This window comes from Aptenodytes patagonicus, chromosome Z (genome assembly GCF_965638725.1).
Source record: "Aptenodytes patagonicus chromosome Z, bAptPat1.pri.cur, whole genome shotgun sequence".
Classification (NCBI taxonomy): domain Eukaryota; kingdom Metazoa; phylum Chordata; class Aves; order Sphenisciformes; family Spheniscidae; genus Aptenodytes; species Aptenodytes patagonicus.
The window spans coordinates 71,630,202-71,657,578 of record NC_134982.1 but is presented as its reverse complement, the minus strand read 5'-3'; the positions used below and the strand labels follow the sequence as shown (position 1 = coordinate 71,657,578).

The 27,377-nt window shown below is 40.3% G+C and overlaps 1 protein-coding gene across 3 annotated transcripts in view; it reads left to right on the top strand.

The window, feature by feature from the left end:
* Positions 1-7,254: 7,254 nt before the first annotated feature.
* Positions 7,255-27,377, top strand: part of COMMD10 (COMM domain containing 10) — a 112,877-nt gene continuing 92,754 nt past the window's right edge. The window contains exons 1-5 of one of the 3 annotated variants that reach the window (XM_076362298.1): positions 7,255-7,308; positions 7,468-7,558; positions 9,941-10,051; positions 11,831-11,986; positions 15,453-16,638. In XM_076362298.1, coding sequence (XP_076218413.1) covers positions 7,277-7,308; positions 7,468-7,558; positions 9,941-10,051; positions 11,831-11,986; positions 15,453-15,635 — 573 coding nt within the window. In that variant the 5' untranslated portion in view covers positions 7,255-7,276 and the 3' untranslated portion in view covers positions 15,636-16,638. The other 2 variants (XM_076362299.1, XM_076362296.1) reach the window with 2 other exon arrangements.

Below are 27,377 nucleotides of genomic sequence, written 5' to 3'. Positions count from 1 at the left end.
AGTGGATTCCTGTAGTAAGGCTACATGTTAAATTTTTTGAGTAATGTCATTAAACCCAGATTGGTGTAAGCCTTTAGAATCCCATTATTGAATTCATTGATGTTACTTTGTGGTTTTTAACATGGACTGTGCCTCTGTCACAATCATAGCTAAATGCAAAGTATAAGAGAACTCCATCACAAAAACACTTAGTGCAACCTTGAAAATATAGCACAAAACCTGAAAAAACAGAAGTGAGAGCCAAGATAAGGATAATGAAATAAGAGGATATTGCAGAGGCAGTTCTGCTGTGGTTTGAGAAGGACTCTATCGCTGCAATGATGCTGCTAACTTTTCCCCCCAATTCCAAATGAGCAGCTGACAGTGCACAAGTATAATCCCTATTAGAGCAGTTGTACATGTGTGGAGGGGAGAAAAAAAGACCAGTGCCATGCGTATGTTTAACTGATTGTGAAACTTAGTGGTAGATACATTATATAAAAATAATAACAGAGTGCCCATATCTGATAGTTTTTGTTAGGCGATTACATAATGCCACACTGCATGACATTGTGGTTTTAAATAAAATCCCTTACCGGAAAAGGCAGAGAACATTTCTTAGTCTCCTATGAAATTGGCCACTCTCCAGATGACACTAGATCATCTTTTACCATATGTCAGTCTAAACAGAATACGGTTTTCCCTTGGAATAAGTTTGCTTTAGAAAGCTAATGTTTAAAATAAGGGGAAGCAGATCAATGAACTGTTCCATAAGGTCTGTCCTCTCCACCCCCCGCCCCGGATTATGCAAGTTAAACAGTTTGTGACACTGTCAATTTACTTTGCCTGTCTCTTCCTTGTCCACGTGGCTGCTTTGCTCATGGCTGCCAGTCATCCCACAGTGGCTTAAGGAAAGATGAAAGCACAAGTACGTATTAAACTATAGCCTAGCTAAGATACCATCTCTCAGTCCCTTGCCTAAAAATTAATTCCGTTTGTTTAATTTGAATTCATTGTGCCTTCCACTTGTATTTCCCTTGCTTACAATCCGTATCTATCTGGAAGGAGATACTCACCCTCTGCTTTCTTAGATGTTACTGCTACAAAGAAGTCAACTTCACGGAAATGAATAATGTGCTCCCGTTATGATTTTTGTATAGGTAAAGATGGCTCTTTCTCTACTAACCTCCTAAGTGCTTGGGCATTGTCTTATTGGGATCCTCTTGGTTCCAAAGACTGCACTGTGCATCTCCTGCCATTTACAAACTTGAAAACTCAGAAAACAAAATAAGAGCTATGCACAGCATCTTGTTGTTTGCCTTCATTGCACTCCGTTAGACTTTAAGCCAGAAAGTTAGCCACTGAAGACACTCATTATTTAACAATTTGTCTATACTTCTTGATATCAGAAGTTGTCACAGGTCTGAGGAAAAAAACACAACAGCTGTCCTTGCATATTGCATTGGATACTTACAGCTGCTCCTAAAACAACAGCCAATTTAAAGGAAATATTAATAAAATTATTATCATGTGGCTCAGAAGAGGCCACCATGAAAGCGAAGGCCATTAAAAATTATGACTTTTAAGATGCGAAGGTGTGCTAAAGACAAAGAACACCCCAGGCTTTATCAGATGAGTTAAGAGATGGGAGTTTTGAATAAGAAGGCAGACCAAAGCTGTATTGGGGCATGAGGCTGACTAGCTAGTCAGCTGTAGCAGGGCCACCACTCCCATGTCTGCCTCTGTTTCCATGGTAATAAATGGGCAAAATTACACTGACTTTCCTCTTGCTCTTTGCAAATCCTTCATGCAAAGTTCCACAATGAAAACTTAGAATTATTTATATAAATCCTTTTATGTAAAGGCTCCATAATTACTTATCTACAGTTACATATATAACGCAGCACCTCTGAAACACAGACTAGGAATACAACAGATTACAGCACTGTAAAACAACAGGCAGAAAATGGAGATTTTTTTTCCCAAAGTAAGGCCCCAAATTTTGTATGAAAACTGTTACGGGATTCCTGTCCACGTGGGGACTTAACGTTAGGTAACCACAGTAAACTGCATGGTATTCAGTTTACCTACAGTGCTTTAAAAATTATGAAGGACAGTCAGCCCTGGGAGAAGTCAGATCTGTGGTTCCAGAAAGTCTAGATATTTCAGTCACAACCTGAGACCACTAAACTGTTCCTCCTGGCTTAAAATGAACTTCTGCATATGGTGAGGTGCCATTCAATCCCACCGCATCATTTAGAGAAAAATAAGTCCATACTGTTAGTGAACTTATACTAGTATGTGCCAGCATTTGTCAAGGTAAGAACTCTACAGTTAATATTTGTCAGCGTCTGTGATTCATACAAACACAGAAAGGCATTAAAAAAAAAGTAATACACTTTGAACTCTTTTCCAGACAATTTTCATGATCCTTTTAACACCTCCTGTAAGAGCACAACTGAGCTTCCTCTATATACATCCACACCAAAGTAAAATACAGATTTGATTCACTTCAGTGGGAAAACCAGAAGAGCTTGACTAAAGAAACACAGACTGATACCTTCTGGATAAGTACTTAAATATGCCTTAAGTAAATATTTGCACCAAAAGCATTACAGTTGCTACAGCTCTACTGAGTTTCTTAGCAAGTATTCGCAATATTGATTGTAGCTTCTCCTTTGACTCATTGTTCATAATCTTAAAACATTTTAAAACAAATTATGCATGTTTCAGTGGACTATTTTGTTTGACCCCGTTCTATTTGGAAAAGAGATATATCAAGTCTGAGCTAACTGCAACTTTGAACATTAGGTAGAATATGATACTTGCATTTCATTAACCCTAATTTGTAATCTTGGCCTGAACCGTAGAAAGATTTCCTGTCCTATCATTTGCAGAGGGCAATGCGTCTTTTCTCCATTAGCCTGGCCCTGCAAAGTACTGACCTGCTTCCACCTCCGCTCAGGTACAAATGTATGAATGCTGGTCCCTTACAGGATCACATCTGTTCATGTTATAATGCAATAAATTAAGGCCTATTGTCCACAGCTGAATCTCCTGTACGCTCACAGATGCCTCTGATTAAAGGAGTAGGCTATGCAGCCCTGATTTCCATTGTGAAGCACTGTGCCGCCCAAATAATCTGGATCCCTTCACGTGACCTAGACGTAATACTGAATGTTCACATACAAGCAGAAAAATAGCAAACAACAGACCAGCATACAGAACCAATAAACTAAGAGTTCCCTGCCCTTATTCATAGTCACCTGCCCTTACTCTTTCCGAGCAGAATCCAAGTAGTCCTTGTGATTTTAATGAGATTATTCCTTCAGTGGAACGCAAATAATGCCACAGAAAGAATGGCAGATTGTTTCGTAATAACAGTCACAGACAGCAACAGAGGAGTATTTATTTCTGATAGACGTAATTTACCTGAAACACTTAGAACACACTTTACAAAAAAGAATTATTTTTTCAACAAGCTTTCAGAAGTTGAGCTATTTAATACTAGGTAAAAGGCACAATTCAATCCCTGCCACACAAATTTATAGTTTGCTAACTTCAATTGCTTAAGCCACTTGCAAGTTGGAAGTGAAAATTTATGTGAAACTTTATTGGTTTATTTTCATTGAGTTGTAGGACAATTATTTAGTCAATAAATAGTGTCAAGGATATTGTACAAATGAGATCTTGAAGGAGTTCAACATGTTCTTTTGTGTGTAACTTCAGAAGCAAGGAAAAATAACAGAGATGAAGATGACAGAAAAAGGAAAGGTGTGAGTGTAGACAGAATGGCATTGCAAGTAAGAGGCTATGGAATAAAAAGTGGATCAAAAGGAGCCAAGAAAAAAGAGAAAATAATACACTCAAAGAAAACAGGTCCTGGTAGGATCTTGAGAGCCTGTAGTCCTCAATGCTGGATCAGCTTTACTCACTTTCTACACATTTACTACCCATTTTTCATGACAGATATTTGTCTCTGTGCTTTAAAACCTCTAATGAAAGAGATTCTTAACTTTCTCATGCAATTTATTACAGTGCTTAACTAACCTTGTGTAGAAAGTATTCTGTAATTCCTAACTTTACATCCTTTTCATGCCCTACATAACCAGTTTCACCTGATAACCACAGAAGTATTTTAAAAAGCAGAGCCTAAACGAATTCTAACTGAAGGGCTGGGTGATGATAAAAGTCTGTAAACCAAACCATAATCAAGTAACATGAAGGCTTGTTTGGTCGTTGTGAAAGGACAGAATATATAGTTCAATTTCTGGAAATGGAAAGTAGGGGAGACTGACCTTTTCAAGACTGTTGTAAGGCAGTAAGATTTCTAACTTTCATTAGCAGCTAGATGCTCTAAAGTCTCAGTCACTGATGCCTAAGATTTTGTCATAGGATGTGAGCAGATTAATCCAAAAACCCATACAACATCCATTTGCACATCTAAGTAGAATATTTTGAGTCAAAATATGGGTAACAATTTGACTCAAAATATGTGTTAACTAGATGGATAGTTAAGACAACTGATAAAATACATTAAATTGTGTAATATCATTAGCTCAGTGGAAAAAGCTATTATTCATATTGGAAAAATGGATCACGGATGCAAGTACAAAACAGTAATAAATGGATGTATGAGAAGTCACAACTTTTTATAATTCCTTTTTTAGGAACAGAGAAGGTATTAGGAAAAAAATTATTTAACTGTGCACTTGACAGCACCTTGTCAGGTTAGCTTCATTATTTATTATTTCCACTCAGGTGCTCTCTTTCCTGTCTTTCTTCAGCAAGGCTTTGATCACAGAATAATACAGGGTGGAAGAAACCTCCAGAGGTCTCCAGTCAAACCTTCTGTGTGAAGCAGGTCCAGCTGGAGCAGGTTGCTCAGGATCCTGCCCAGTTGAGTTTTTAAATGTTCATTGGTTTAACTACTCATTTTGAATATTCATTTGATGCAGCAAAGTGGAAAAGAGAACACTTTAAAATAGGTCCATATGATTATAAAACCAGACAATTGGCAGCAAACCTGAGTGGTGCATCCAATACCTGTATCAGCTGGAACTTTTTAAAATAAGTAAGCAATTGTCTAGACTTCCAGTCACCCTTGCTCATTTTGACTGAACAAACTTTATAAAATTCTGCTCTCAGGGGAGAGTTCCTAGAACATGAAGTTACATTACTTCAGTGTGAAGTGACACACTCATTTTTCTTTTCAGCCAAGTAAGTTTCTTGCAAGAATATTGTCTTTTCATGTTTTATAAGAGTACAGAAAAACAGATGAAATAGTTGAATATAATTACATTTCACCCCAGAACAATACCTTGAAAAATGTAGCTGCCTTTCATAACAGCAACTGTGGGTCCAGCTTCTGGTAAGAGGTGTAGTACAAATGTTGAAGTCTCAGACAGGAATTCTCTGCTTTAAAATTCCTGTTGGAGTATGGCCAGGTTTGTCACTCTTTCTTCCTGAAGTTGGTTCTTAAGGCCTAGTCTATTTAAACAGACATTATCTTTTCAAACGTCCCGGCTGAAATCCTGGCCCTATTGAAGTTAATGACTAAATTCCCCTCACTTCAACAGAGGTAAGATTTCAGCATATGTGTTTATAAAACATTTCTTTACAGTACCTCAAAAATTTCCAGCCTTTTCCCACCTGCCTCTTGAGCCTACCATAAGTTATTACCATATACCTAACCTTTCGGGCCACATCTTATAAACCTTTACAGCCACATTCAAAAGCCTTTTGCAGATTTTTAATATTTTTAGTTGGCTTCCTAGGAAAACAAGGTTTACAGTCATGCTGCCTGTTCCTCTGTTTGCTTGTCCCGTTGTCTTTTAGCCCATTTTTCAATTTCAGCCAAATCTGATGGAAACCAGAGGTCTCACAGACATAACATCCATTCAAGGTAGTATCCATGGAGTAGAAATACCCAATTCAGTGCCAATTCCATGTGAGCCTGAATGTTAATGCTTCTGTTCACGTGGCTTGCCAACCAGCATGCATTTTGCCTGAAACACGGCACGGCGTGCTCTATGCCTCACGCAGGGGAGTTAAATGGCGTGGGATGGGGGGTGAGTTTGGGGTTGTTACCTGGGAACAGGTTATTTGGGGAAGATGGGAGCGCAGCCAGCCGCTGATACCGAGTACAAAGGAATATTGAAGAGACATCTGGTTCTCTTCACTGGACATAATGTAGCCAAGCTTGACATATTCTCTGAATAGATAAGCCAAACATTCAGTAGGGGTTTACTCCGTGCAGTAGGGGTATACTCTCTGAATAGATAAGCTAAACATTCAGTAGGACAGAAGACCTTGAAACTTTGTAGATAAGAAAGTGATGCTGAAGACCCCTAGTTTGTGAAGGTAAAAGTGTGCAAACCGAGCCAAAGAACGAACTGTGCATGCGCAAGAACTGAGTTCAACTAGCGGTCATGGTGAGGAAGACTATCGACGACCACCAGAGGACCCTGAAAGACCACCAATGGACATAAGAGCGCATGTGTAAAGACTTTTACATATGTTAATGAACTAACATTAATATGTTAATCATGCCTCAGAAAACTAATGAATATGTATATTTTGACTGTACTTAACTCCTATAGTTAAGCAGCTCGGCGCGCACATTAGGTGGAGTGATCCCCTGTGCGTCCGGCGCCGCAATAAAGAATGCCTGCTTTCTAAAACTCCAAATTGAGTCTTAGAGAGTTTTTCATCTGCCGACTTACGGTAACACCGCTGTTAGTTCCACGGCCTCTGGAACACTTTGCTGTAATACTGCAGGTGTGACAACTTTATTACAAGTTCGTGGTCTATGAACAAGAAGTTCGCCGACCCGTCGTTTGGAGCTGGCTGTGCGCTACCACATGGAAACAAAAAGGCTCCGTGGGGCCTGGAGAGGCCGCGGAGCTCCACACAACGCACACCTCAGCGGTGTGATTCACATACGAGCACTGACGACACACGACAGAGGGCGAAATACCGACCCCCGGTACCTTCTGCTAAGCACCTGTATGTCTTTAAAACTTTTAGATCTGAGGATTTCAGCTACAACCTTTCCGACGGCTGCGGGGCGCTGCAAACCCCTCGCCGGTTTGCTTCTCACCGCTCTCCCCAAGCCCCGAAGGTCGCCGCAGGTTTGCTCTGCCTTCACCCAGGACTGTGCGCGGGGGCTCGGGGCACGCAGCGAGGGGAGCCCCGGCCGTCACCCCGGCCACACCGCGCCCTGCCGCGGCGGGGCGGAGCGGCGGCGCTTAGGCCCGCCGGGCTGCCGTCGGGGGGCGGGGCCGCAGCGGCAGCCATGGCGGCGCCCGTCGTGCCGGAGAGTGACAGGTACCGGCTGCTCCGGCGGCAGGGCCGCTCCCGCCGCGGCAGTGCAGTGCAGGGCAGGGCAGGGCAGGGCAGGGCAGGGCAGGGCAGCGCAGCGCAGCGCAGGGCCAGGGCCTCGGCCGGGCCTGGGTCCCTCTGACCGCCTCCTCTCCTTCCGCGCAGCATCCGCAGGGCCGTGTCGCTGCTCAACGCCGTGGACCCGGGCCGGTTCCCGCGGCTCCTCTCCCGCCTTCTCCAGAAGCTGCACCTGAAGGTTGGCGGGGCGGGCGGCGGAGCGAGCCCGCTGGGGCCGTGTTCGGCGGGCAGCGGTGCCCGCCGGGCGCGGCGGGGCGGAAGCCGGGGCCTCGCGCGTGCGGGAGGGGCGTCGGGCCGCCGCGGGCAGACGCGGGGCCCAGCCGGGTCCGGCCGGGGCTTTGGCCGCGCTGCTGCAGGCGGAGCCGTGGGAGCGGGTCTGCGGCGCGCGGTACCGGCGCCCCCGGAGCGGAGCGGCCTGCCGAGTCCCGCCTCTCTCCCGCCCGGCCTTTTCCCTGCCCGCCCTCCTGCCGCGTCCTGCCGGCGGCGTGGGCAGCCGGGCCTTTCCTGCCGTGGGACGGGGAGGGGAGGGAGCCGAGCCGGGAGGAGCGCTGTCCCTCCTCTCCCCGCGTGCTGCAGAGTCGTCTTTTGGGGACGGGTGCGACACTCGGTTTCGCGAAGGGACAGTTACTTACAATTTTTTTTTTAAATTATTTTTTTATCTTGATTTCATCCATCGCTAATTGTTCAGAACTGTTTCAGGTGAATGAAATAAGAACCGGTAATGAACGGCAGAAGGTGAATGGCGTGAGAACCAGTAACGCCTGTTACAGCCTGCTTCTATCGCCTCCAGGTGCTGGTGTCCCCGAGAACGTTCTCGGAGGAGACGCGAGTTCCTTGGCTTTTTGCACAAAATCTGCTCTTGCCCTTGCAGGGGAAAGACTAAATGCTTCCCCCCCCCCCCCCATTTCTGTATGTCCATCGACCAAAGCTATCTGTGGAACTGAGGTTAAAAGTAAAGTCCGTAACTTCCAGTGAATATTTTTGACGTCTTTACAGAAGGTTTTTTTTTTTCAATTGCAGAACAAGTAATAGAGAAAAAATAAAGAAGTAAAATCAGTAGTCAGTTGCATCACACAGTGCCAAAAAGTCAAATGGAGACTAAATCTAACCTTGGCACTAAATACTGCAGGGGAAACTGTAAGATAAATGCTAAAACAGAAATTATTTTGTTGAGTTTCTTTATCTTTCAGTGTCAGATTCTGTTTATTCCCTTGTTCTGTGTTTAGAAAAAATACAAAAAGAAATACAGAATTTGTTTTCTATACACATATATATACAAACGAAACGTTAAAATATTACTGGTTAGGAGCAGCAGGGATAGAAAATACAAATGTATTAAAGGTCATAATTCTGAGACTATAAGGATTGTTTTGATTATTTGATTCACTTGCTGATTTTATTCCTACCAAAATTACTAGCTTGGATGCTGTTGTTATTGCAGAGGGTTTTCTCAATTGCTTTGCATGGATATTAACTCATTGGTAACTGGAAAGTGTCACCAACCTTTTTTTTTTTTTAACTACTCAATAGTAGTATTAGCAGGGTTTACATGAGCTGGAGCGGTCTCTTTAATTTAGCCCACTCAGTCAACCTCATGAATTGTTCAGCTGGCCTTTCCGAAGTTTCTGACTCTAGGGCGTGTTAAATGGCCAGAAACTTTAAATAAACTTATTTGCCTTAACAAAGCAGATACTCAGAGCTCTGCTTTTCCTTCTAACAGCTAATGATTCAAATAATGTTTCCATTTTGATACTCTAGTTACAGATATTGCAGTCATTGAAGTTTTTGTGTAATTGCCTCATTTTGTTTATTCTGACAGCTCAATTGCTTTTTTGTGTAGCTTTGCAGTTTTGGATTACTAAGTGGTCTAAATATGGTGTTTTGATGTCTGTAGCATAGATTTGTTAGTAATTATGTTTTAAAAGATGGCAATATCTGCATTTAAATTACTGTTTAATTTGCTGTAGTATAATGAATATAACTGCTGTATTTTAAAAGTACAGCACATTCTCAGTAATCTTCAGTAATACAGTAGGCTATAGATTCAAATCTGACTTTCAAAATAAGCACACATTAGGCTTTTATTTCCTTTGTAACAGCATGGGTGGTTTTCAGAAGAGTATCCAGAGTGGAAGTTACATCCAGATGTAACTAACTTCACTACAGTTTTGCCTTCTGTTTTCTTTGGGGTCTGATTTAAGTAATGCGCTTCGTCCTTTTCTTATTTTTATTTATAGAAGGTTGTTAGAGATGATCTGATAGTTGAAAGAAAAATATTTCTTAAGTGTCTCTCAGGTGGAAAGAGAATGCATTTTCTTGTGATGTGTTTCAGGTAATCCTGATAAATTCTCATGTGATACCGTTGGCTTTTAATTTTGATTTTCAGTGAGAGGAATTGCATTGTATTTTTCTGTTGGAAAAGAGCTTTACTTTGTTATTTCTATTTAGAAACAACTGGACAGCCACTACGTTTATAAAAATGGGGAGAAAGTTTTTGTTTTGACGAGTATGTTCTTGGTCGCTAAATGGAATGTTAGGACTAACTATTTCTGTGCTTCAGGCTGAAAGTAGCTTCAGTGAAGAGGAGGAAGAAAAACTTCAAATAGCTTTTTCGTTGGAAAAGCAGGATCTTCATCTAGTTCTTGAAACGATATCATTCATTTTGGAACAGGTACCTTGTTTCTATCCTTATGAATTGATAAATATATATTTTTATCCGATTGTAGATTTCAAAAATATAAAAGTCATGTTAGAAAAGGAATTAGTGAAAAGATGTATCTGTAGTATATTATGTATGTTTTGGAGGTGTGATTTTATTGCTTTCGTTTGCATGCCTTCCTAATTTGGATTGGACTCATTCCATTTGTGGAGTGAGTTTCCAGCTACTGTAAATATAGGTGGTAGAGGTGAGCTCTGCATGACTCCAAGAGGTGTTGATAATTATGAGATATAATCTTTCCTCTTATTCATCGTAAGCAAGCCAGCCATGCATTTTTTAAATTCCTGTAAGGAAAATATTAGATGGCATTATTGAGCACTGCTTAAGTTATATGAAGTGTCAGCTATGGAAAATTTTCCTGCACAGAAGCAGTCTGTACTTAGGTGAACGGGTGCACCCGATGTAGCTCTAGTATCTGAATGAGTAGGTGACTGCATGGTGTAGAGCTAAGTATCTTGTAAACCGGGAAGGTTTTCTGGTCCTACAGTCTACCACTGCTGAGGCTGGGAAGCCGATGTATTACCTGGTAAATATGGTAACTTTATTAGAAATTCTCACAGCCGCGATGTTATCCATCCATTTCATGCAAGTATAGTAAGTGTAGTCTGTGCAGAGGGCATGCATACTGATGGTCTGTTGTGGGATTTGATTCTTGTCCTCTTACACATGTCGGTTTACGATTAGTTCACTTAGTTAGCACGTTCCACAGCATTACAAAGAAAACAAACAAACAGTCCTCCCCATGGCTCCTATCCACCGAAAAATCAAAATGAAACCTGAGGTCACATGCAGACTGGAATTTTGAATTTTCATCTCAACCAAACAGCAAACTTACCTGTTTGCCTGGTCCTAATTTCATCAGACTGCTTCATTTATACAATAATTATTGAAGATGAACAGAAAAAGCAGTTCAGTCTCCTCTAGGACTTAACTTCTTTTGCATTTAAAAAAAAAAAAAGGGAAGGATATTAATATCTGCCCAAAGAAGAGTCCCAGATGGAATATGTGTTGTATGAGGACTCTTTTGTATTCCCGCTGATAGCTACGCTTCTTAGAGCAGCTGCTTGTTTTGTCAGAGCATAACTTTTTTAACAGCCATTTGGTCTATGGACATATTATAGATAGTAAGACTGCTGCATGGTCTTTGCCGCATGTGTTGTTTCTTTTTTCTTTTTTTTCCCTGCCCTGGTGCTGACGGAGTCCTGTTTTGGAAATGGAGCCCAGCACACTATGTAGAGTGTTTACCACAAAAATTGATGCTAATAGGGGGGTTGTATCTAACTCACCTCTTTTGGCAAACTGTTCCTGTCTTTTCAGAATATTACCTCGTAGTTCAGGCTTGCTTGAACAGTGTGAATTTGGAAAAGTTGTCCTTTATTCACGGTCACAATTGACTTCAAAGCCCAGGTTTTTTTCAGTGGTAGCTGCTTTGGCATTACGTACAGTGGAAACATATACGTATACTCAGGTCTAGCTTGTATATGCGTTTTTTCATAGTTTGTCTGTCTTGAGAAGAGTCATTTGTAATATTGCATTTTGAGATACAATTGAGATAGTTACACTTTTCTATCTTTTCAGTCAGAGGGTTAAGATGAACAGGATGCTTGCAGTCCCACAGTAGAGTTGCTAGTAAAAATCTTGTGTGAACACGGTGGCCATCTGTGGTAGAATGTATCTGGCACAACTTGTGGAGCAGTACTCGACAACAGCAGTTATTTTTCTTTTTAACAGGCAGTCTATCATAACTTGAAGCCTGCTTCATTGCAACAACAGCTGCAAAGCATTCACCTGGATCAAGACAAAGCTGAAGCATTTGCCAGTGCATGGGCGGCTGCAGGTCAAGATGCGATTGAAAAGTTCAGGCAGAGGGTTTTGACCCCTCAGAAGGTAATGTTTTTTTCTAAGAGAGAATAAAGCTGTGTAGGTTTGTTTTAAAGCAAGGAGTTTAAACTAAGATACAAACTTTGTGACAAGCCGAAGTACTGGAAAATAAAAAGGGTACTTATTAGGTAGTAGATAAATGTGATCGGGTCAGTGGAGTTCCATTGTCTTAAAGAGATGTTACATGTTAGCTGGGCTGCTGTAACTGTTGGAACCTGACTATGTGTGCACTGTTAGCAATGTAAAGTAATACAACCATCTGGAGATGTTTGTGAACATGCTTTACAATAGGGTAAGGGTAAAATGTGCTCATGAACACTTGTAGTGGTTTAGCTCGTGGGTGTGGCTCATCAGCCTGTTGAGTCTCTGTACTTAAAGTCTATCTAAGCTCCTGCCATCTTTAATTTTGTAAGCTGGTTGGATGGTGCATTTTGTGAGATACTTATTATGATTTTGAGATACTTTTCTACCATGGCATAATAATCTTGCTTCATACGTGCCTGTTACCAGTTAAAGCTTTGGTACATGCTGTGGAAGTCTCATTGTGTCTTTAGGCATAAATGTCTACATCTATGGGAAGGTATAGTAACATCCCTCTGTTGGTTCATAACAGGCCTTCAACTGCATTAGAAGGTGTATACAGAGCACATCAGTGTCAGCCAGGATCAAATGGTTCAAAAGAATTGTGGAACACTGACTCAATTATTCTTGCTTTATTTTTATCATTGCTATATATCTTGTTGGGATAAGATTCGGTTTGTTACTTTATGATTTGGTTAGTAAAAAATACATAGAAAATAAATTTTATATTTAAGGTACACATGATAACACTGACAGAAATAGAACAGCATAATTTATACCAGCAGGTTTATGCCTAAATAAACCTAGAATTTTATTTAGGTGTGAAATGCACATTTTGAGAAGACAAGATATATATCTGTGGAGCAGGCTAACGATATTCAGAACTGCATCACAGATGATTTTTCCAAAGTATTTAAACTTGATCCGTTGTAAAACTGGGTAATTTTAGACACAAAACTTAGAATTTTCATGTGCAAAATTACAGTAACTCATGAACCTAACCAAGTAAATGACTGATAATGTAAGTATGCGATGTAGGCAAGTATGACTGTCTGTTGAAGGAGGTGACTAATTTGAAAACCAAGTGAAATCACGGAAGGTTATAAGGCTAACTTTCAGAATGCAGCATATGTGTGCAGAATGGAAGGCAATTCTGAAGATACCCTACAAAGCAGCTGTCTGACAATTTTCTTCCGACAGGCTATGCACTAACACATATTTTACTGCTGGGTCTTTAGCATATGAGAAACTAATAAAACCACCTTTGATCCTCTTTTATTTGGAGCTTGTACCATACACACCTGTGGTTCTTCTGTGACCTAGTTTGGGGATGACATTGCTCTGTTACTTGTCTGCAGTTTTGTGAACCCTGCAACATACAATGCTTCTGGTGTACGTTACAATTTTGGAGATTCTTTGTGACTTCACTACGATCTCATGGAATGGCATTTTGCTAGTATATTACATACCATATAAAGCAGTTTTAAACTGATTTGTAATTAAGCTTGCAGAAAAGCAACTGCCAAATTATCATAGTGCAACTTGTTTTTTAGCATGAAAGCAGGTTTAAATATAGGTGTGTGCCTCTACGTATGCTTAAAGCATGATTTCACCCCCTTTTTTCTTTCCTTTTCCTAGCCTAGATGACAAGTGGAATATCAATTTGAGTGTGAGTGTAGACTCTAAGGTGTAATTTGAGTTTGAACTTGAATATACTTTCTCAGTTTGTTTTGAAAACATCTTAATCCTGTTGAATTTAGTTGAGTGAAAAAGTCAAAGTTCAAGAGAACTTTCCCTTAATCCAAAGCCTCAATTCACAGAACTAACTGCTAAATAAAGTATTTATTCCACTAACAAGGCACACAGAGGTAAAATATTTTAAAAATTGCATGGGATAATGGAAGAAGAACTTGCCATCTCCTTATAATCTTATGAATCTCCTTGTAATGTCTTATGAGTGCAGTAGCTGACTGCATGATCCCTTCATTATTTCCTTCTATATTCTATAAGTAATTGTGTATCAGCACATATTTGCTGTATGACCTTTCTATACCTTGAGAAATAGTGGGCATTCTCTAAACTTGTAATACATTGTTATAGTAGCCAGCTTGCTGTAAACTTTCATCAACACCTTGGATTAAAGTTAAAGAGAGTTAGAATCTTGAAAAAATACTTAGACCAGAGTGCTAGTCTTTTAGATTAGATTTACAATTTAGGTTTTTAGATTGATTTAGAGATTGTATTAACTTCTTGCTTTGTAAAAAGAGATATGTATCCAATTATTAATGCTCTCTGCAACAGGTACATACGGTTGTAACATTTAAAACAATTGACCCTAAAGTGTGCCCTCTGTATAGGTACTTCTTTACATGGCCGTGTATAAGTTAATGATTTGCACTGTACACCTCTCTCACAGAAGCAATATTAGGTACATAAAAAGAATATGACTGTTCTGTTGTCATAATTGTCAGCAACATAATAACAGAATCACAGAATGGTTGAGGTTGGAAAGGACCTCTGGAGGTCATGTGGTCCAGCCTCTCTGCTCAAGCAGGGCCACCTAAAGTCAGTTGCCCAGGGCTGTGTCCAGACAGCATTTGAACATCTCAAAGGATGGAGACTCCACCACCTTCCTGGGCAACCTGGTGCCAGTGGTTGGTCACCATCAAAGTGCAAAAGTGTTTTTCGGTGTTCAGGCAGAGCCTCCTGTGTTTCAGTTTGTGCCCATTGCCTCTTGTCCTGTCACTGGACACCACTGAAAAGAGCCTGGCTCCATCCGTCTTACACCCTCCCTTCAGGTATTTATAAGCATTGATGAGATCCCCCTGAGCCCTCTCTTCTCCAGGCTGAACAGTCCCAGCTCTCTCAGCCTTTCCTCATACGTGAGGTACTCCAGTCCCTTCATCTTGGTGGCCCTTTGTTGGACTCTCTCCAGTATGTCCATGTCTCTCTTGTACTAGAGAGCCCAGAACTGGTAATAGTACTCCAGATGCGGCCTCACTATTGCTGTGTAGAAGGGAAGGATCACCTCCCTCAGCCTGCTGCCAATACTCCTAGTGCAGCCCTAGATACCATTACTCTTCTTTGCTGTAAGGGCACATTGTTGGCTCATGCTCAACTTTGTGTCCAGCAGGACTCCCAGGTCCTTTTTCACCAACCTGCTTTCCGGCTGGGTGGCCCCCAGCATGTACTGATGGCTGGGATTGTTCTTCCCCAGGTGCAGGACTTTGCGCCTCCCCTTGTTGAACTTCAGGACGTTCTTGTCAGACCATTTCTCCAGCCTGTACAGGTCCCTCTGAATGGCAGCATAACTCTCTGGTGAATCAGTAACTTCTCTCGTTTTTGTGTCATCTGCAAACCTGCTGAGGGTACACTCTGTCCCATCATCCAGATCATTAATGAAGATGTTGAACAGGACTGGACCCAGTATTTGCTCCTGGGGTACACTGCTAGTTCCTGGCCTCCGACTAGACTTTGTTCCTCTGATCACCACCCTCTGGGCCTCGCCATTCAGCCAGTTTTCAATCCACCGCTCTGTCTGCATCATCAGCATACATCAACAGCTTGTCTATGAGGATCTTACGGGACACAGTGTCAAAGGCCTCCCTGAAGTCAAGGTAGAGCCTATCCACTGCTCTCAGCTTGTCTACCAAGCCAGTCATTTCATTGTAGAAGTTTATTAAGTTGGTCAGGCATGACTTCCCCATTGTGAATCCATGCTGACTACTTCAAGTCACCTTGTTCTTCACGCGCTTGGAAGTGGTTTCCAGGATTAGTTGTTCCATCACCTTCCCAGGGACTGAGGTGAGGCTGACCGGCCTTTAGTTCCCTGGGTCCTCATTGGTGAAGATAGGAGTGACATCTGCTTTCCTTGGGAATCTTGAGGATTGCTGTTTGGTGGGGGAGGCGTTGGATTTTTTTTTGTTTGTTTGGATGGTTGGGTTTTTTTTAAGACTCTTGGTTTATTCATGCTCTGTGTATGGTTGAAGTTGCATTCGTAATGATGCTTTTTTTTTTTTTTGTCAAGTGTACCTTGTAGTTTTGTTAGTGATTCAGATTCCAGAAATACAGGAGTTACTGTACTGGATCAGAAGATCTGTTCATTGTGTATCCTGTCTTTGGCACCTTGGATGGAAGCATAGGGGTTGAATCCTCTAGTTAGCCTGTTTGATTGAAAACTTCTGCCTCACCTCATGACTTAGAAGCTGTCTTATACACTCAAAGATGATTGTTTATAACTTGTGAAATATCCTACTTAATAAACCTGGAGGTTTCAGTCTGTGTACTTGCCTGATTTCTGATTTGCTACCACTTGGGGGAAAAGTGATACGTATTGATGTTTTTTAAAAACAGTATATCCATTATCTTTTGATTTTAACATATATCCCCTTTTTTATTATAAGAAATACTGAAGAAGAGTGTGGTCTTTCTTGTTTTCATTTTAAGCTGTGTAGTCTGTGATTTCCCACTCTCATTTTGTGGAAGTTTCCTGTTTGTCATCCTTCATGTTACCCATCTGAGATATTTCTGCTATATTTTGGAATAAACTAATGAGAGTAGAGAATGATATGGGCTTGCCTGGAATATTAATACTTTATGTGGTGGCTTTATAATAAAGGTCCCCTCAGGGGTCTGGACTGGGACAACACTATTTAATGTCTTCATCAATGACATAGTGGGATCAAGTGCTGCACCCTCAGCAAGTTTGTGGATGACACCAAGCTGAGTGGTGCAGTTGATTTGCTGGAGGGAAGGGGCACCACCCAGAGGGACCTTGACAGCCTTGGGGAGTGGGCCCACGTGAACCTGATGAAGTTCAACAAGGCCAAGTGCAAGGTCCTGCACCTGGGCTGGGGCAATCCCTGGTATCAGTACAGCCTTGGGGATAAATGGATTGAGAGCAGCCCTGTGGAGAAGGACTTGGGGCTACTGGTGGATGAAAAGCTGGACATGAGCCAGCAATGTGCGCTTGCAGCCCAGAAAGCCAATCGTATCCTGGGCTGCATCGAAAGAAGGGTGGCCAGCAGGTCGAGGGAGGTGATTCTGCCCCTCTACTCCGCTCTTGTGAGACCCCGGCTGGAGTACTGCGTCCAGTTCTGGGGCCCCCAACACAAGGAGGACATGGACCTGTTGGAGCGGGTCCAGAGGAGGGTCGCAAAAATGATCAGAGGGATGGAACACCTCTCCTATGGGGATAGACTGAGAGAGTTGGGGTTGTTCAGCCTGGAGAAGAGATGGCTCTGGGGAGACCTTATTGCAGCCTTTCAGTATATAAAGGGGGCTTATAAGAAGGATGAGGACAGACTTTTTACCAGGGCCTGTAGTGGCAGGACAAGAGGCAACAGTTTTAAACTGAAGGAGGATAGGTTTAGGTTGGATATAAGGAAGAAATTTTTTACCATGAGGGTGGTGAGACACTGGAAGAGGTTGCCCAGAAAAGTTGTGGATGCCCCATCATTGGAAGTGTTCAGGGTCACGTTGGATGGGGCTTTGAACAGCGTGATCTAGTGGAAGGTGTCCCTGCCCACGGCAGGAGGGTTGGACTAAGTGATCCTCAAAGATCCCTTCCAACCCAAACCATTATATGATTCTATGAATACAGATTTTTTTCTTTCATACTCTTTTTAAAATATATATGGGCTTTTTGGTTGTCACTGCATATTTGGTAGGGCCTTTTACTGACCTGTTCAGCTGATGTGCAGGACTACATATTAATTTAGAATTCAGAGTATGTGTGAATATTTCATGCTTTTGCTTGCCATGTGCTTTTCTGTACACTTAACCACTCTGAATTTTCTTTATAACGGCTTTAGTGGGTGTATGTATGGGATTGCTTATCTGGATCTGAGTGCAGAATCAGGGTCATGGTTAGTATTACTGAGATCCTGATAGTTCTGATCCAGAATGAAAGGGTGTTCAGCGAAACTGTGTACAAGATATAGAGCTTGCAATGTAACTAAGAAAGATCTAATAGGAATTTTATCTTTTTTTTAAAGTGCTTTACCAAAATCCAAGTGGCAAAATAATTCTGAGTCTCTCCTGGCATCTGGTACTTAGAAATTGTGTATTTTGGAAGTACTGAAATGCTGCCACTAAGTCTGATTTCTGTAGCGTACACAAGAAGGACCAGGCACTAGTCTTTCATTTCTGTTTTAAGACAACATAAAATGGTTGACAGTTTTCTTTTTTTTATTTAGAGGTATGGTTTGCACATCACACAAACATTGGAACCTTTGGGCAAATTGAAGGAAGAACTGAGGATTGATTAACTTATGGCCAAAACTAGTGGGTAGCTGACTGTCCAGGATTATTATTTCATAATATTACTAATTGATTTGGCTCATGGCCATTTTTGAGAGTGGAGGCCACTGCGTCTTTTGGCTTGCAGCAGTGCTCAGATTTGGACTCCAAACCACTAGTTAGTATGAGAAGTAATTTCTTACAGATATTTCACTCGTATTGACATGTTATTTCTCTTAAACCAGATTCTCTTCTCGCCTGCAAACTAAAACTTGGTAAAAACTAGTATTCTGGCTTCTGGATCTGTCAGTGCTATGCAAGAGATGTAGGTGGTAATGCGCTGGCTGATAGCTTAATTAGGGTGACAAGCCAAATTGAGTTTGTTAGAGCAACAGAACAAGTATTTCCCAGAATACTGATTAGGTGAAGTTTTCTGTGGCATATTGAACACTGCTTCTAATCGTTGGAGAAAAAATGTTCTTTTTTGAACATAGGTCTTTGAAATTTTTTTGGTGCAGACTGCTTAGTTGATAGGACATTATTGTCTTGAGAAATGAATAAAAATTGTAGAGTTAAACTAAAGCTGTACTGTTTAATAGTATTTTCTCACGTCATCTTTTCATTTTTCTTCACCGAACTATAGGCAGTCTTCAGCTGCACAGGGTTATTAATTATGTATATTGTCCTGTTGCATTAATTGGTTCTTTGAATCTTTACTTGTATGGCAGTCCCTTTATTACATTATTTCTGCTGTATAATACAGTCCTAGTCAAATAGAATGATGGTATTTGTATCAGTTTTTTCTTTGAATGCGTTTTAATTTGGCCTCTAGAATGATAAGGTAGTGATAATAGTCTGATATCAATCTGATCCAGTTTTTAAGTCTTTGCTTGGTAATGTATCAGTTTAGAAATCAAGACACATATTGATCAGATTAAAATGTATTTTTTCCTATCTGCAAAGAAGAGCTAGCTTTTTAGTAGGGTTCACTCTGAATTCTCATGGCAATTTTTCATCAATTCTGTTGCTTTTCTCCCTCTCCCCCTATATTATGTTCTCTGTAGGTTTTTTGGTACTCTGTGTAAATCTATGTATTTTAAAGGCAGGTCAAGCTAAATGCCTCATAGCTTTCTTGTTTTGGAAAACTATTCAGGGTATCTTTAAAATATATATAATAAAAAAGATGAGAGTCCTATGTTGCCAAGCAGGAGAAGCTTTTTATAGCCTTCAGACAGCATTACTTAATATAATGATGCGTGGGAATGCAACTAGTGAAATTACGTACCTAAAATTCTTGACAGGGCTGTCAATTCTGTATCTTGACTGGCTGTTTGAAGCCATATGGGAAAAACGCTGAAAGTAGTTTTCTCAGAAACTGGCCTTCTTGCTAAGGGGTGTATATGTAATGTGAATATGCTAAATTCCCTCTGCTAAACGCTGGCAAATCTACAGAAATACTCTGAAACACATGCATCCTATGGTGGTTATGACAAAAAAGAAGAGAATTGGTGTGCTATGTGTGTGTCGTGGGGGAAAAATTCTTTCTGATATCAGAAGAAATGCAAAATAAGGAGGAATACAGCTCAAACAGAAAGAATCTTTAGTTTCTTGTTAGTGTCTGATCCGCTAGTCATTCTTACAGTGGCAAACAGAGGTCACAAAGACCGTGTCGTACCTACGGGCATTGTCACAATGAATTGTGAACCAGCTTGCATTATATGATGCCATCACAGACAGTGGCAAAGAGAACATAAATGATGAAAGATGTAGTAAAGACACAGTTTTACACCTACTGAGATTTATTTTAATAGCCAGGTACAGCACAACTGAGTCTGTTTAATCTTCCACTTGCCCAGCTTTGCTAGTAGGTATTTTAATTGTTTACAATTTTTAGGTACTACTTCTTGAGGATTTTTTAATGAGTTTCTTCCTATCCTTCTCACCCTCTTCTGTCATCTATTGAGAAAGTGTATATGATAAAGGTTGGAAGAAGGTACATTTTGAGAATGTTTAGAAACATCTGAAACATTTGTTCTGTTTCTACATGCAAAATAGCATCTTTTAAGGTTATAAAAGAGTACTATGCTTATCTTGTGTAACTTCCTGTGTAATACAAACCATAATTTTTCTTCAGTATGTAAAGGAGCTTTTGAAACGGGTCTGGTTGTGATTTCAAGGCTTGAAATGACAGGTAATTTCTGGGGTATTTTTTATGGTTAATAAGAATGTGTGCCTTATCTCTCATTAAAATCTGTCTAACTTCATCTTCCCACCGTTGGATCTTGCTATATATTCTTCTGCTAGATAAAAGAGCCAGTCAGCTATGACTTTTCCATATAAGTGCTCACAGACTGGTGCATATTTTTACTGCAACTCTGTGCCCAGAAATTTCCCAGAGAGACACAGAGCACACCACCACTTTTACCTTTTGCACAAAGTGAATCCCTAAATACTAGGGTTTTGGAAACTTGAATGCTGTTTCTAATGTTTGTCATACAGTCCCTTTCTGTTTGCTTTCAAGCTAGCTGCTTATCAGTTAAAATACATGTAAAGATGAAAACCTGCAGTAACTTCAATTAGGGAAAAGTCTTTTGAAGTTGTTGCTTCTTAGCACTAGTCTTGCTCTACCAATTTCATGTCATATTATTTCTTTTGGTTCCTCCCTTTTGAAGTACAGTGGTACTTTTTGCTGTGTGTCTTTTCCTTTTTTAAATTCAAAGATTAAAGATGTGGGGGGTTTTGGTTTGAATATTGAATGAAGAAGTCTGAAAATACCACTTTTCCTGGCATGTGTGCTAAGTAAGGTTTGCTGAAGAGAAACAGGACTTTATCCTTGCAGACAAAAATGGGAAGTCAGATGAAATTAACCCTCCAGGAGAGAGCCTGGATGGGTTCTTCATCATGGATGAAGAACCTAGTTCGTCTTACATACTTACCAAATAAGATGGCTTTAGGTACATAATTTGTGCAGATTTTCCTTTTAGAGTTAAATGTCAGTCTCTTTTTCTATTTTTAATATGCTCTTAATATTAAAATCCTCTCTGAGAGGTAACTGAGGTACTGGCTTTTTGGCTTGCTCCTCTTGCTTTTTCTAGCATTAATTACAAGCTGAAACTCCCAGTTTACAAAGTTGAAACACTTATTGCTCCTCATTTTTTTTTTTTTTTCTGCCTCCTAAAGTTACTGGTATCATTAAGAAGAGTTGTGGTGAGGGATCTGAGGATTGCACAGCAAACTTAATGTATGGCCTGTGGCTCTCTTCAGTGCCTCTCTGTCTCACTCACTTGGTTTAACCACTCGACCGGGTCTTTGGCCCAACCTGTCTTCAGTCTGTTGTCTTACAGTGCCTTCTTTCAAGGCTAAGATACAAAGCCACATAAATAGTTTCTCTTTGTTTTTTAAACTTTCAGAATTTTTTTCCTTTGGGAATTGTGTTCTAGTTGGTCAACCTTTTTACAGGATTCTGTAAATTCACTGTCCATCTGCCTGACCCAATCCAAGACTTTCCTTGCCCTTATGCTACAACTACTACTACTTCTAGTTAGAAGCAATCATAGCACGTGGTACTACTTCAGAGCCTAGAAGATTATTCTTTTCTACTGGTGAAAAACATAGTTGCTGCTTTCTTTTTGTTTTGTTTGTCTGTTTGCTGATGGTCTTGCAGTATGTGCAAGATTAAGGCAGAATTGGATTCGACATTGCATTCTAGTATTGTGACTAGATAGATAAGACCCATCCAATGATTCTTATTTTCTTATGACTACATGACTAAAATACATTGCAAAACTATCATTAACATTGCAAAGTCCAGTCTTAAAATTTAGTAAGAGGCACTGTAGTTGACTGTGCAACCTCTGCTTAACTTGGCTGTGCATATGTGTTATGACTGTCTTTAATTACAGACTTTGATGCTTTTAAAAATAACCAACCCTATTATCCTAACTTTGTTTTACAGATAGGTGGATGTACGTAAGGTTTTATTGATAGTTACATGCCATATTTGTGGTGCCTGCTCTGAGTCTTGGGTTTAATTTGAAGATTTGCCTAATACTGTCAGCTGAAGATGCTGGTTGTTCAATTTGTGACTCATATCTCTGGATAAAAATTGAGCCTTACGGACTTTAAATCTGCCATTGAAGAGTACTTTTCACTGAAACCACAAAATGCCTCAGTAATCCATTTATAAAATGGGGATACTGAATTGGATTGAAGTTGAATATGTTTGTACAGTAGGGGGACGGATTTTGAAATACGGTATGCCATCAGGTTTTTCCGTTGCTATTCAAAATGTGGTAGAGGACTGTAGTCAGAAACTTTATGCAACCAATGTGAAAATCCAGCTGTTTCACTGCAGGCTTCCTCACCCATGGAGCAGTTGTTACAGTGAGGCCTGCTGAAAAGAAGCTGCAACATCCAGAACTTCCTTCAAAGAAATTCCTGCCACCTTAATACAACTGAAGTCAGTAGCAACAATAGAGAATAGAAATCAGTGTGTTTATGCAGTCATCTCTTCTGCCCCCAGTGCTAGAGTTTCCCATCAGCAGGAAACTGATACTTGTCTTAAAGGAAACACTCTCCTCCTGATTACAAAATATTTCTGTGATGAAGACCCTACCTGTGATGATTGGCAAATTGTGCCTGTCGCTCATTGTCGTCGTCTTAAAAATGTGCACCTTTTTTCTGTTTTAATATTTGTTTGCTATATTGAGTACACTTTTGGCTTCATCCTGCTGGTGTCTTCTCTGCACTAACATTCTTTTCTTAAGCAGACAGGGAGAGTTTTTGAAGGAGTTCACAGCCAGACATGTTTTGTCATCCTTCTCTTGGCCTCTTACCTAAATTATTGTCATCATCACAGCAGGAAAATTGACATTTTCATATCTAATTTGGAGTTTTGATTCTGCAATGCTGAGTGTGCTGATGGAGAGTGGAATTGGCATTTTAGGCTGTAAATTTTATAAAGCAGACTTAATGGTTTGCTCTAGTTTTATGTTGGTGTGATTACACAGGTCTGAAGTTAGAGTAGTGCATTGTAGACCAATGCTTTCCTTAGCATTGTACTACACCTTTAGTCCTCTCCCATCCTTACAGAACTGATAGTTAATTTATTAAAACCATATATACGTGTTGCAGTACTTTATTTAACTGAAAGGTATTCATTTATGTAACTAAGACTTAGTACGTTTTGTCTGATTTAATTGTTGAAAGATGAGGGGAGGGGACCCCCAAACTTTAAAATGTGAGTATTCTTTCTTTTTTTACAATGAAATGAGGAGTAATTGGTCTCCAGTGGAGGAACTATGGGCGTTACTCTTTCAAGAATTAAACTGAGTGAAAGGATAGCTATACTCATTTTTCTCCAGGTTATTCGGTTAGAACAACTGAAATGAGTGTATTGTAAGTGAAAGATCTGCACCAGAAAAATTCTTATGTTATGGATTATTTATTTCCTCAAAATATTTTGTTAGTTGGAAAACATTCTTAAATGTTTTGTATTAGTGTGATATATACTGTTGTAATAATATGAGAAAAAAATTAGCTGAAGATGTCTTTCATATCCCATTATCTTTCACTTCACTGGTCGTAACAGCTTCAATGAGAGCAATACTATGGACGTCTTAAATTACATAAACAGCTCTTTCAGATTGTTCCAGGAAATGTTTTCATCTTTAAAGTTGGACTGTTCCTCTCAAATTCGAGGGAAAAATAGCTGAAATGAGTGAGTTAGTATCTGAGTTAAAAGGACAAAATTTTGATTTCATTTGTTAAAATAGGATTTAATTTTTCTCTTTATGTAATTGTTGCCTTTGGGGGCAGGATAGGTTCCTTTCTAAAGTACATGTGGGCAGAGACATTGAGTCGTTCGTTTTCCCCATTACTGCAAGCAGCCACATCATATAGTGCACTTTCTGAATTTGTCAGGCTCCATCTTTAAATCATCTAATAGTTTTTGCTTACACTGGTACTATTTGAGGGTAGTTCTTGAACCTTATTTCTCCAGCTATCATAAATCTACTTCCTCAAGAATGGACTGAAGGCTGGGTTTTCGTCCTATTATGCACTCTCCTATAGTGTTAGTTACTCACTCTTAACACTGTAATAGTAGAAGTTTAGACTTTGGAATCTTAAGTTATCAATATTTACATTAGACTGTGAATTAAAGTAGCCTTTTTACTAAGTGAGCACTCCAGAACTGATGTAGTAAAGCTGAACTTACTTCCCAGAGTAGTTGCTGGGTGTAAACTGATAACAGTGCTCTTATAGATATACCACAGTTGGTAGAAACAGATGAGGAGAGTGTAACTCTGAAGAATAGTGCCGTTACACTTGCTTTTTTTTTTTTTCCTCACAGAAAAAGCTTTATAGAAACAAGCGTGTAGATTTTTTTCTCAGGATATGGAAGGCATAATCTCATGTGCAGTAACATTTAAGTTATCACAAATACCAGATCATTTTGAACTGAATGGCCTCTCAAAATAAGGATTGAAGTATTTGAAAATCACATGGGTGGGCCTATATACCGGTGCAGCATAAAACTAATTTCTGTATTACTGTAATTGTCCTACTTTATCTGAAATAGTTTGTTAGCCTTCTGCCTAACAGAAGACTCTTTTCTGTGGTACCTGTAAAGGATGAATCAGTAAGAAGTTCTTTTTGGCATTGTATTTCTATTACACAGTTTTTAAAAACCTCACAAAAATGAAGTCAATTACGCTGCTTCAGCCTGTCCTCAAATTAATCGGACTGCCTGTGAAGGAAAGTAACTATAGATGCACTTCAACTGCCATGAAGTGAATCTTTCAAAGTCAGGAGACTTGGCTGTTAGTTCTCAGCTGTGCAAGTAAGTTTAAACCAGCATTCTGTGCCATAGGAAGGTGCTGGCAACCAAGAACAGGGATGTCCATATTAATCAAGTCCTTCAGCACCAATACCATGAGAGGTAGTACTATTAGAAGGACTCAGTTTTGTGCCAAGATTTGAATTTTCAGAAGTGATGTTAAGATTTATTTTCAGCTGTGCTCAAGTTAGTAATGTCACTAGAGGCCAATTCAACTGAACTGATACGTGCATTATGAACTAGATGAATAAGATTTAGTATCATACCATAATTTCCTGAGTACACGTTCTTCTCAATATTCGTAACATGTGACCTAGTTATTCTAAAGTTACTCTTACTGGCTGTTAATTCTGACTGTGGGCCACAACCTCAGTTTGCTTTAAAATTCTCGTCACTCATGTTGGAAAGCTTCAGCAGCCCCTCAGCAACTTCAGGGTAATGAAAACCTTTTGCTCTCCAAAAAGGCACATGTTGGGGGGTTTGTTGCTTTTAAAAAAAAGTCCAAACAGACAAACTAAACCATAACCCATTGACAATGGGAGAAGTACCCAATTGAAATAATACAATTGAAAAATTGTGTTATTATCTAGTTGATTTTCAAGCATTACCAAATGTAGTGGTAATATTACCACTTTTTTTTTTACCAATTACCTTTTGGCAATACTGAAAACAGTTGTTTTAATAGTAGTTAGTAGACTTCACAAATTGCATATGCTAGTTTGCTTATGCTATGTGTTCCTTTCCCATCCAGGGCTTTCATAAGCTTTTTCTCCCCCATAAACATAAAAGTACAGAACCCTGCTATTAATTTAGAATCGCTTCTGCATTCTCCGCCCATCAGACTTGTTAAAAAGTGTTCATCCCAGAAGTCTGGTTTTCTCACTTTTTAGACTAAGATTGTCGTGGAGGCTCATGAAATCAAATTAGGCAGATGATAGATTCAAAAATAAACTTTATTTTAACTGAAATTATTTAGCAGAAAACAAATTAGAAACGAGGCGTCAACACTCCGACAACGCCGGCAAACCACAGGTTCAGGACGGTGTGGGAGGGACTAACGCTGTTCCGCCGGCTTTAGAAAGGAGGGTCCCAACCGCGCACGCTCGCTCACCCGGAGGACGAGGGCTCTCAGCCTCGAGGGGCTGCCTTGGGCGGCGTCCCGACCCAAGGGGAGAGCCCCCGGCCGCAGACCCGCTGCTCCGAGGAGGACCGGCTCACCTCGCCCTCCGGCGGGGCTCCGTTTACGCCCCAGTCGAACCCGACCCGCGGTCCGTTCTCGCCGGCTGAGGGCCTCGCCGGCCTCGCCCCTCGCCCGAGGTGTATACCTGACCATAATCACTGCCCCAAGGTGTGTGCGTGACGGTCAGCACTCACCACCTTAAAGGCGTGAAATTAAGGGTGCGAAAAATGAGGACACAGCGGTTTTAATGCCCCCAGTCTTTGTCAGGGCGGGTGCACTGCCACAAGATGAAACTCTAAGTTTGAGAATTCTTTTTCTTGCTTTTTGCTAAATGTTAATCAGCATTTGTCTCTCTCCCTGTAGAAATGCATACAGTCATTTGTTTGTCTGAAAGGCTAATAATGGATATGCCAGGATCTTCATAATCTTTCCTGTAGCCAGTTTATCTATAGTGGCTTGTTAAATAATATTTAACCTATAATGCTGATTTAGTTGCATTTGCCCACATTTTCTGAATCTCATGTATGTGTTCTGAATATAATTATTCTCTCATTAACTGAAGACTATGATTTTATGTTTTAGTATTACACAGAAGTGAAGTACATAATATTTCATTCTATTTAGGGAAAGCTAGGTGTTCTGAAAGCAGCAAATCTAGCCAAGAGAATGGAGTGCGAGAATCTGAATGAAATAATTAGATATTCATAATACGTTAAATTTGAGCTGTAAAGTGGTCAGCTATTTCATAACTGTCTAAATGTCTGGCGGGTATAAAAACCTTAGTCATGTTGATTTTATGTGTCCAAGTGGTATTTCCGTGCTGTAATTCTTGCAGGTTCACTGCATTGTTTACTCATTGTTACTCCTACTTTCTCTGAGGTCAATGTTTAGAGCACTTCCTAAGGGACAAATAGATGCCAAATCGTGGATTACCCATGGAGGAGAAATAGTGGTTTGCATGGTATTATGGCATCCTGCTTGCATTGTGGTAAGAAGTAAGCTGTTTGTGCCACAGCAGTGAGTTCTGAGGGCAGTAATACTGATTTTCTATAGTTCCT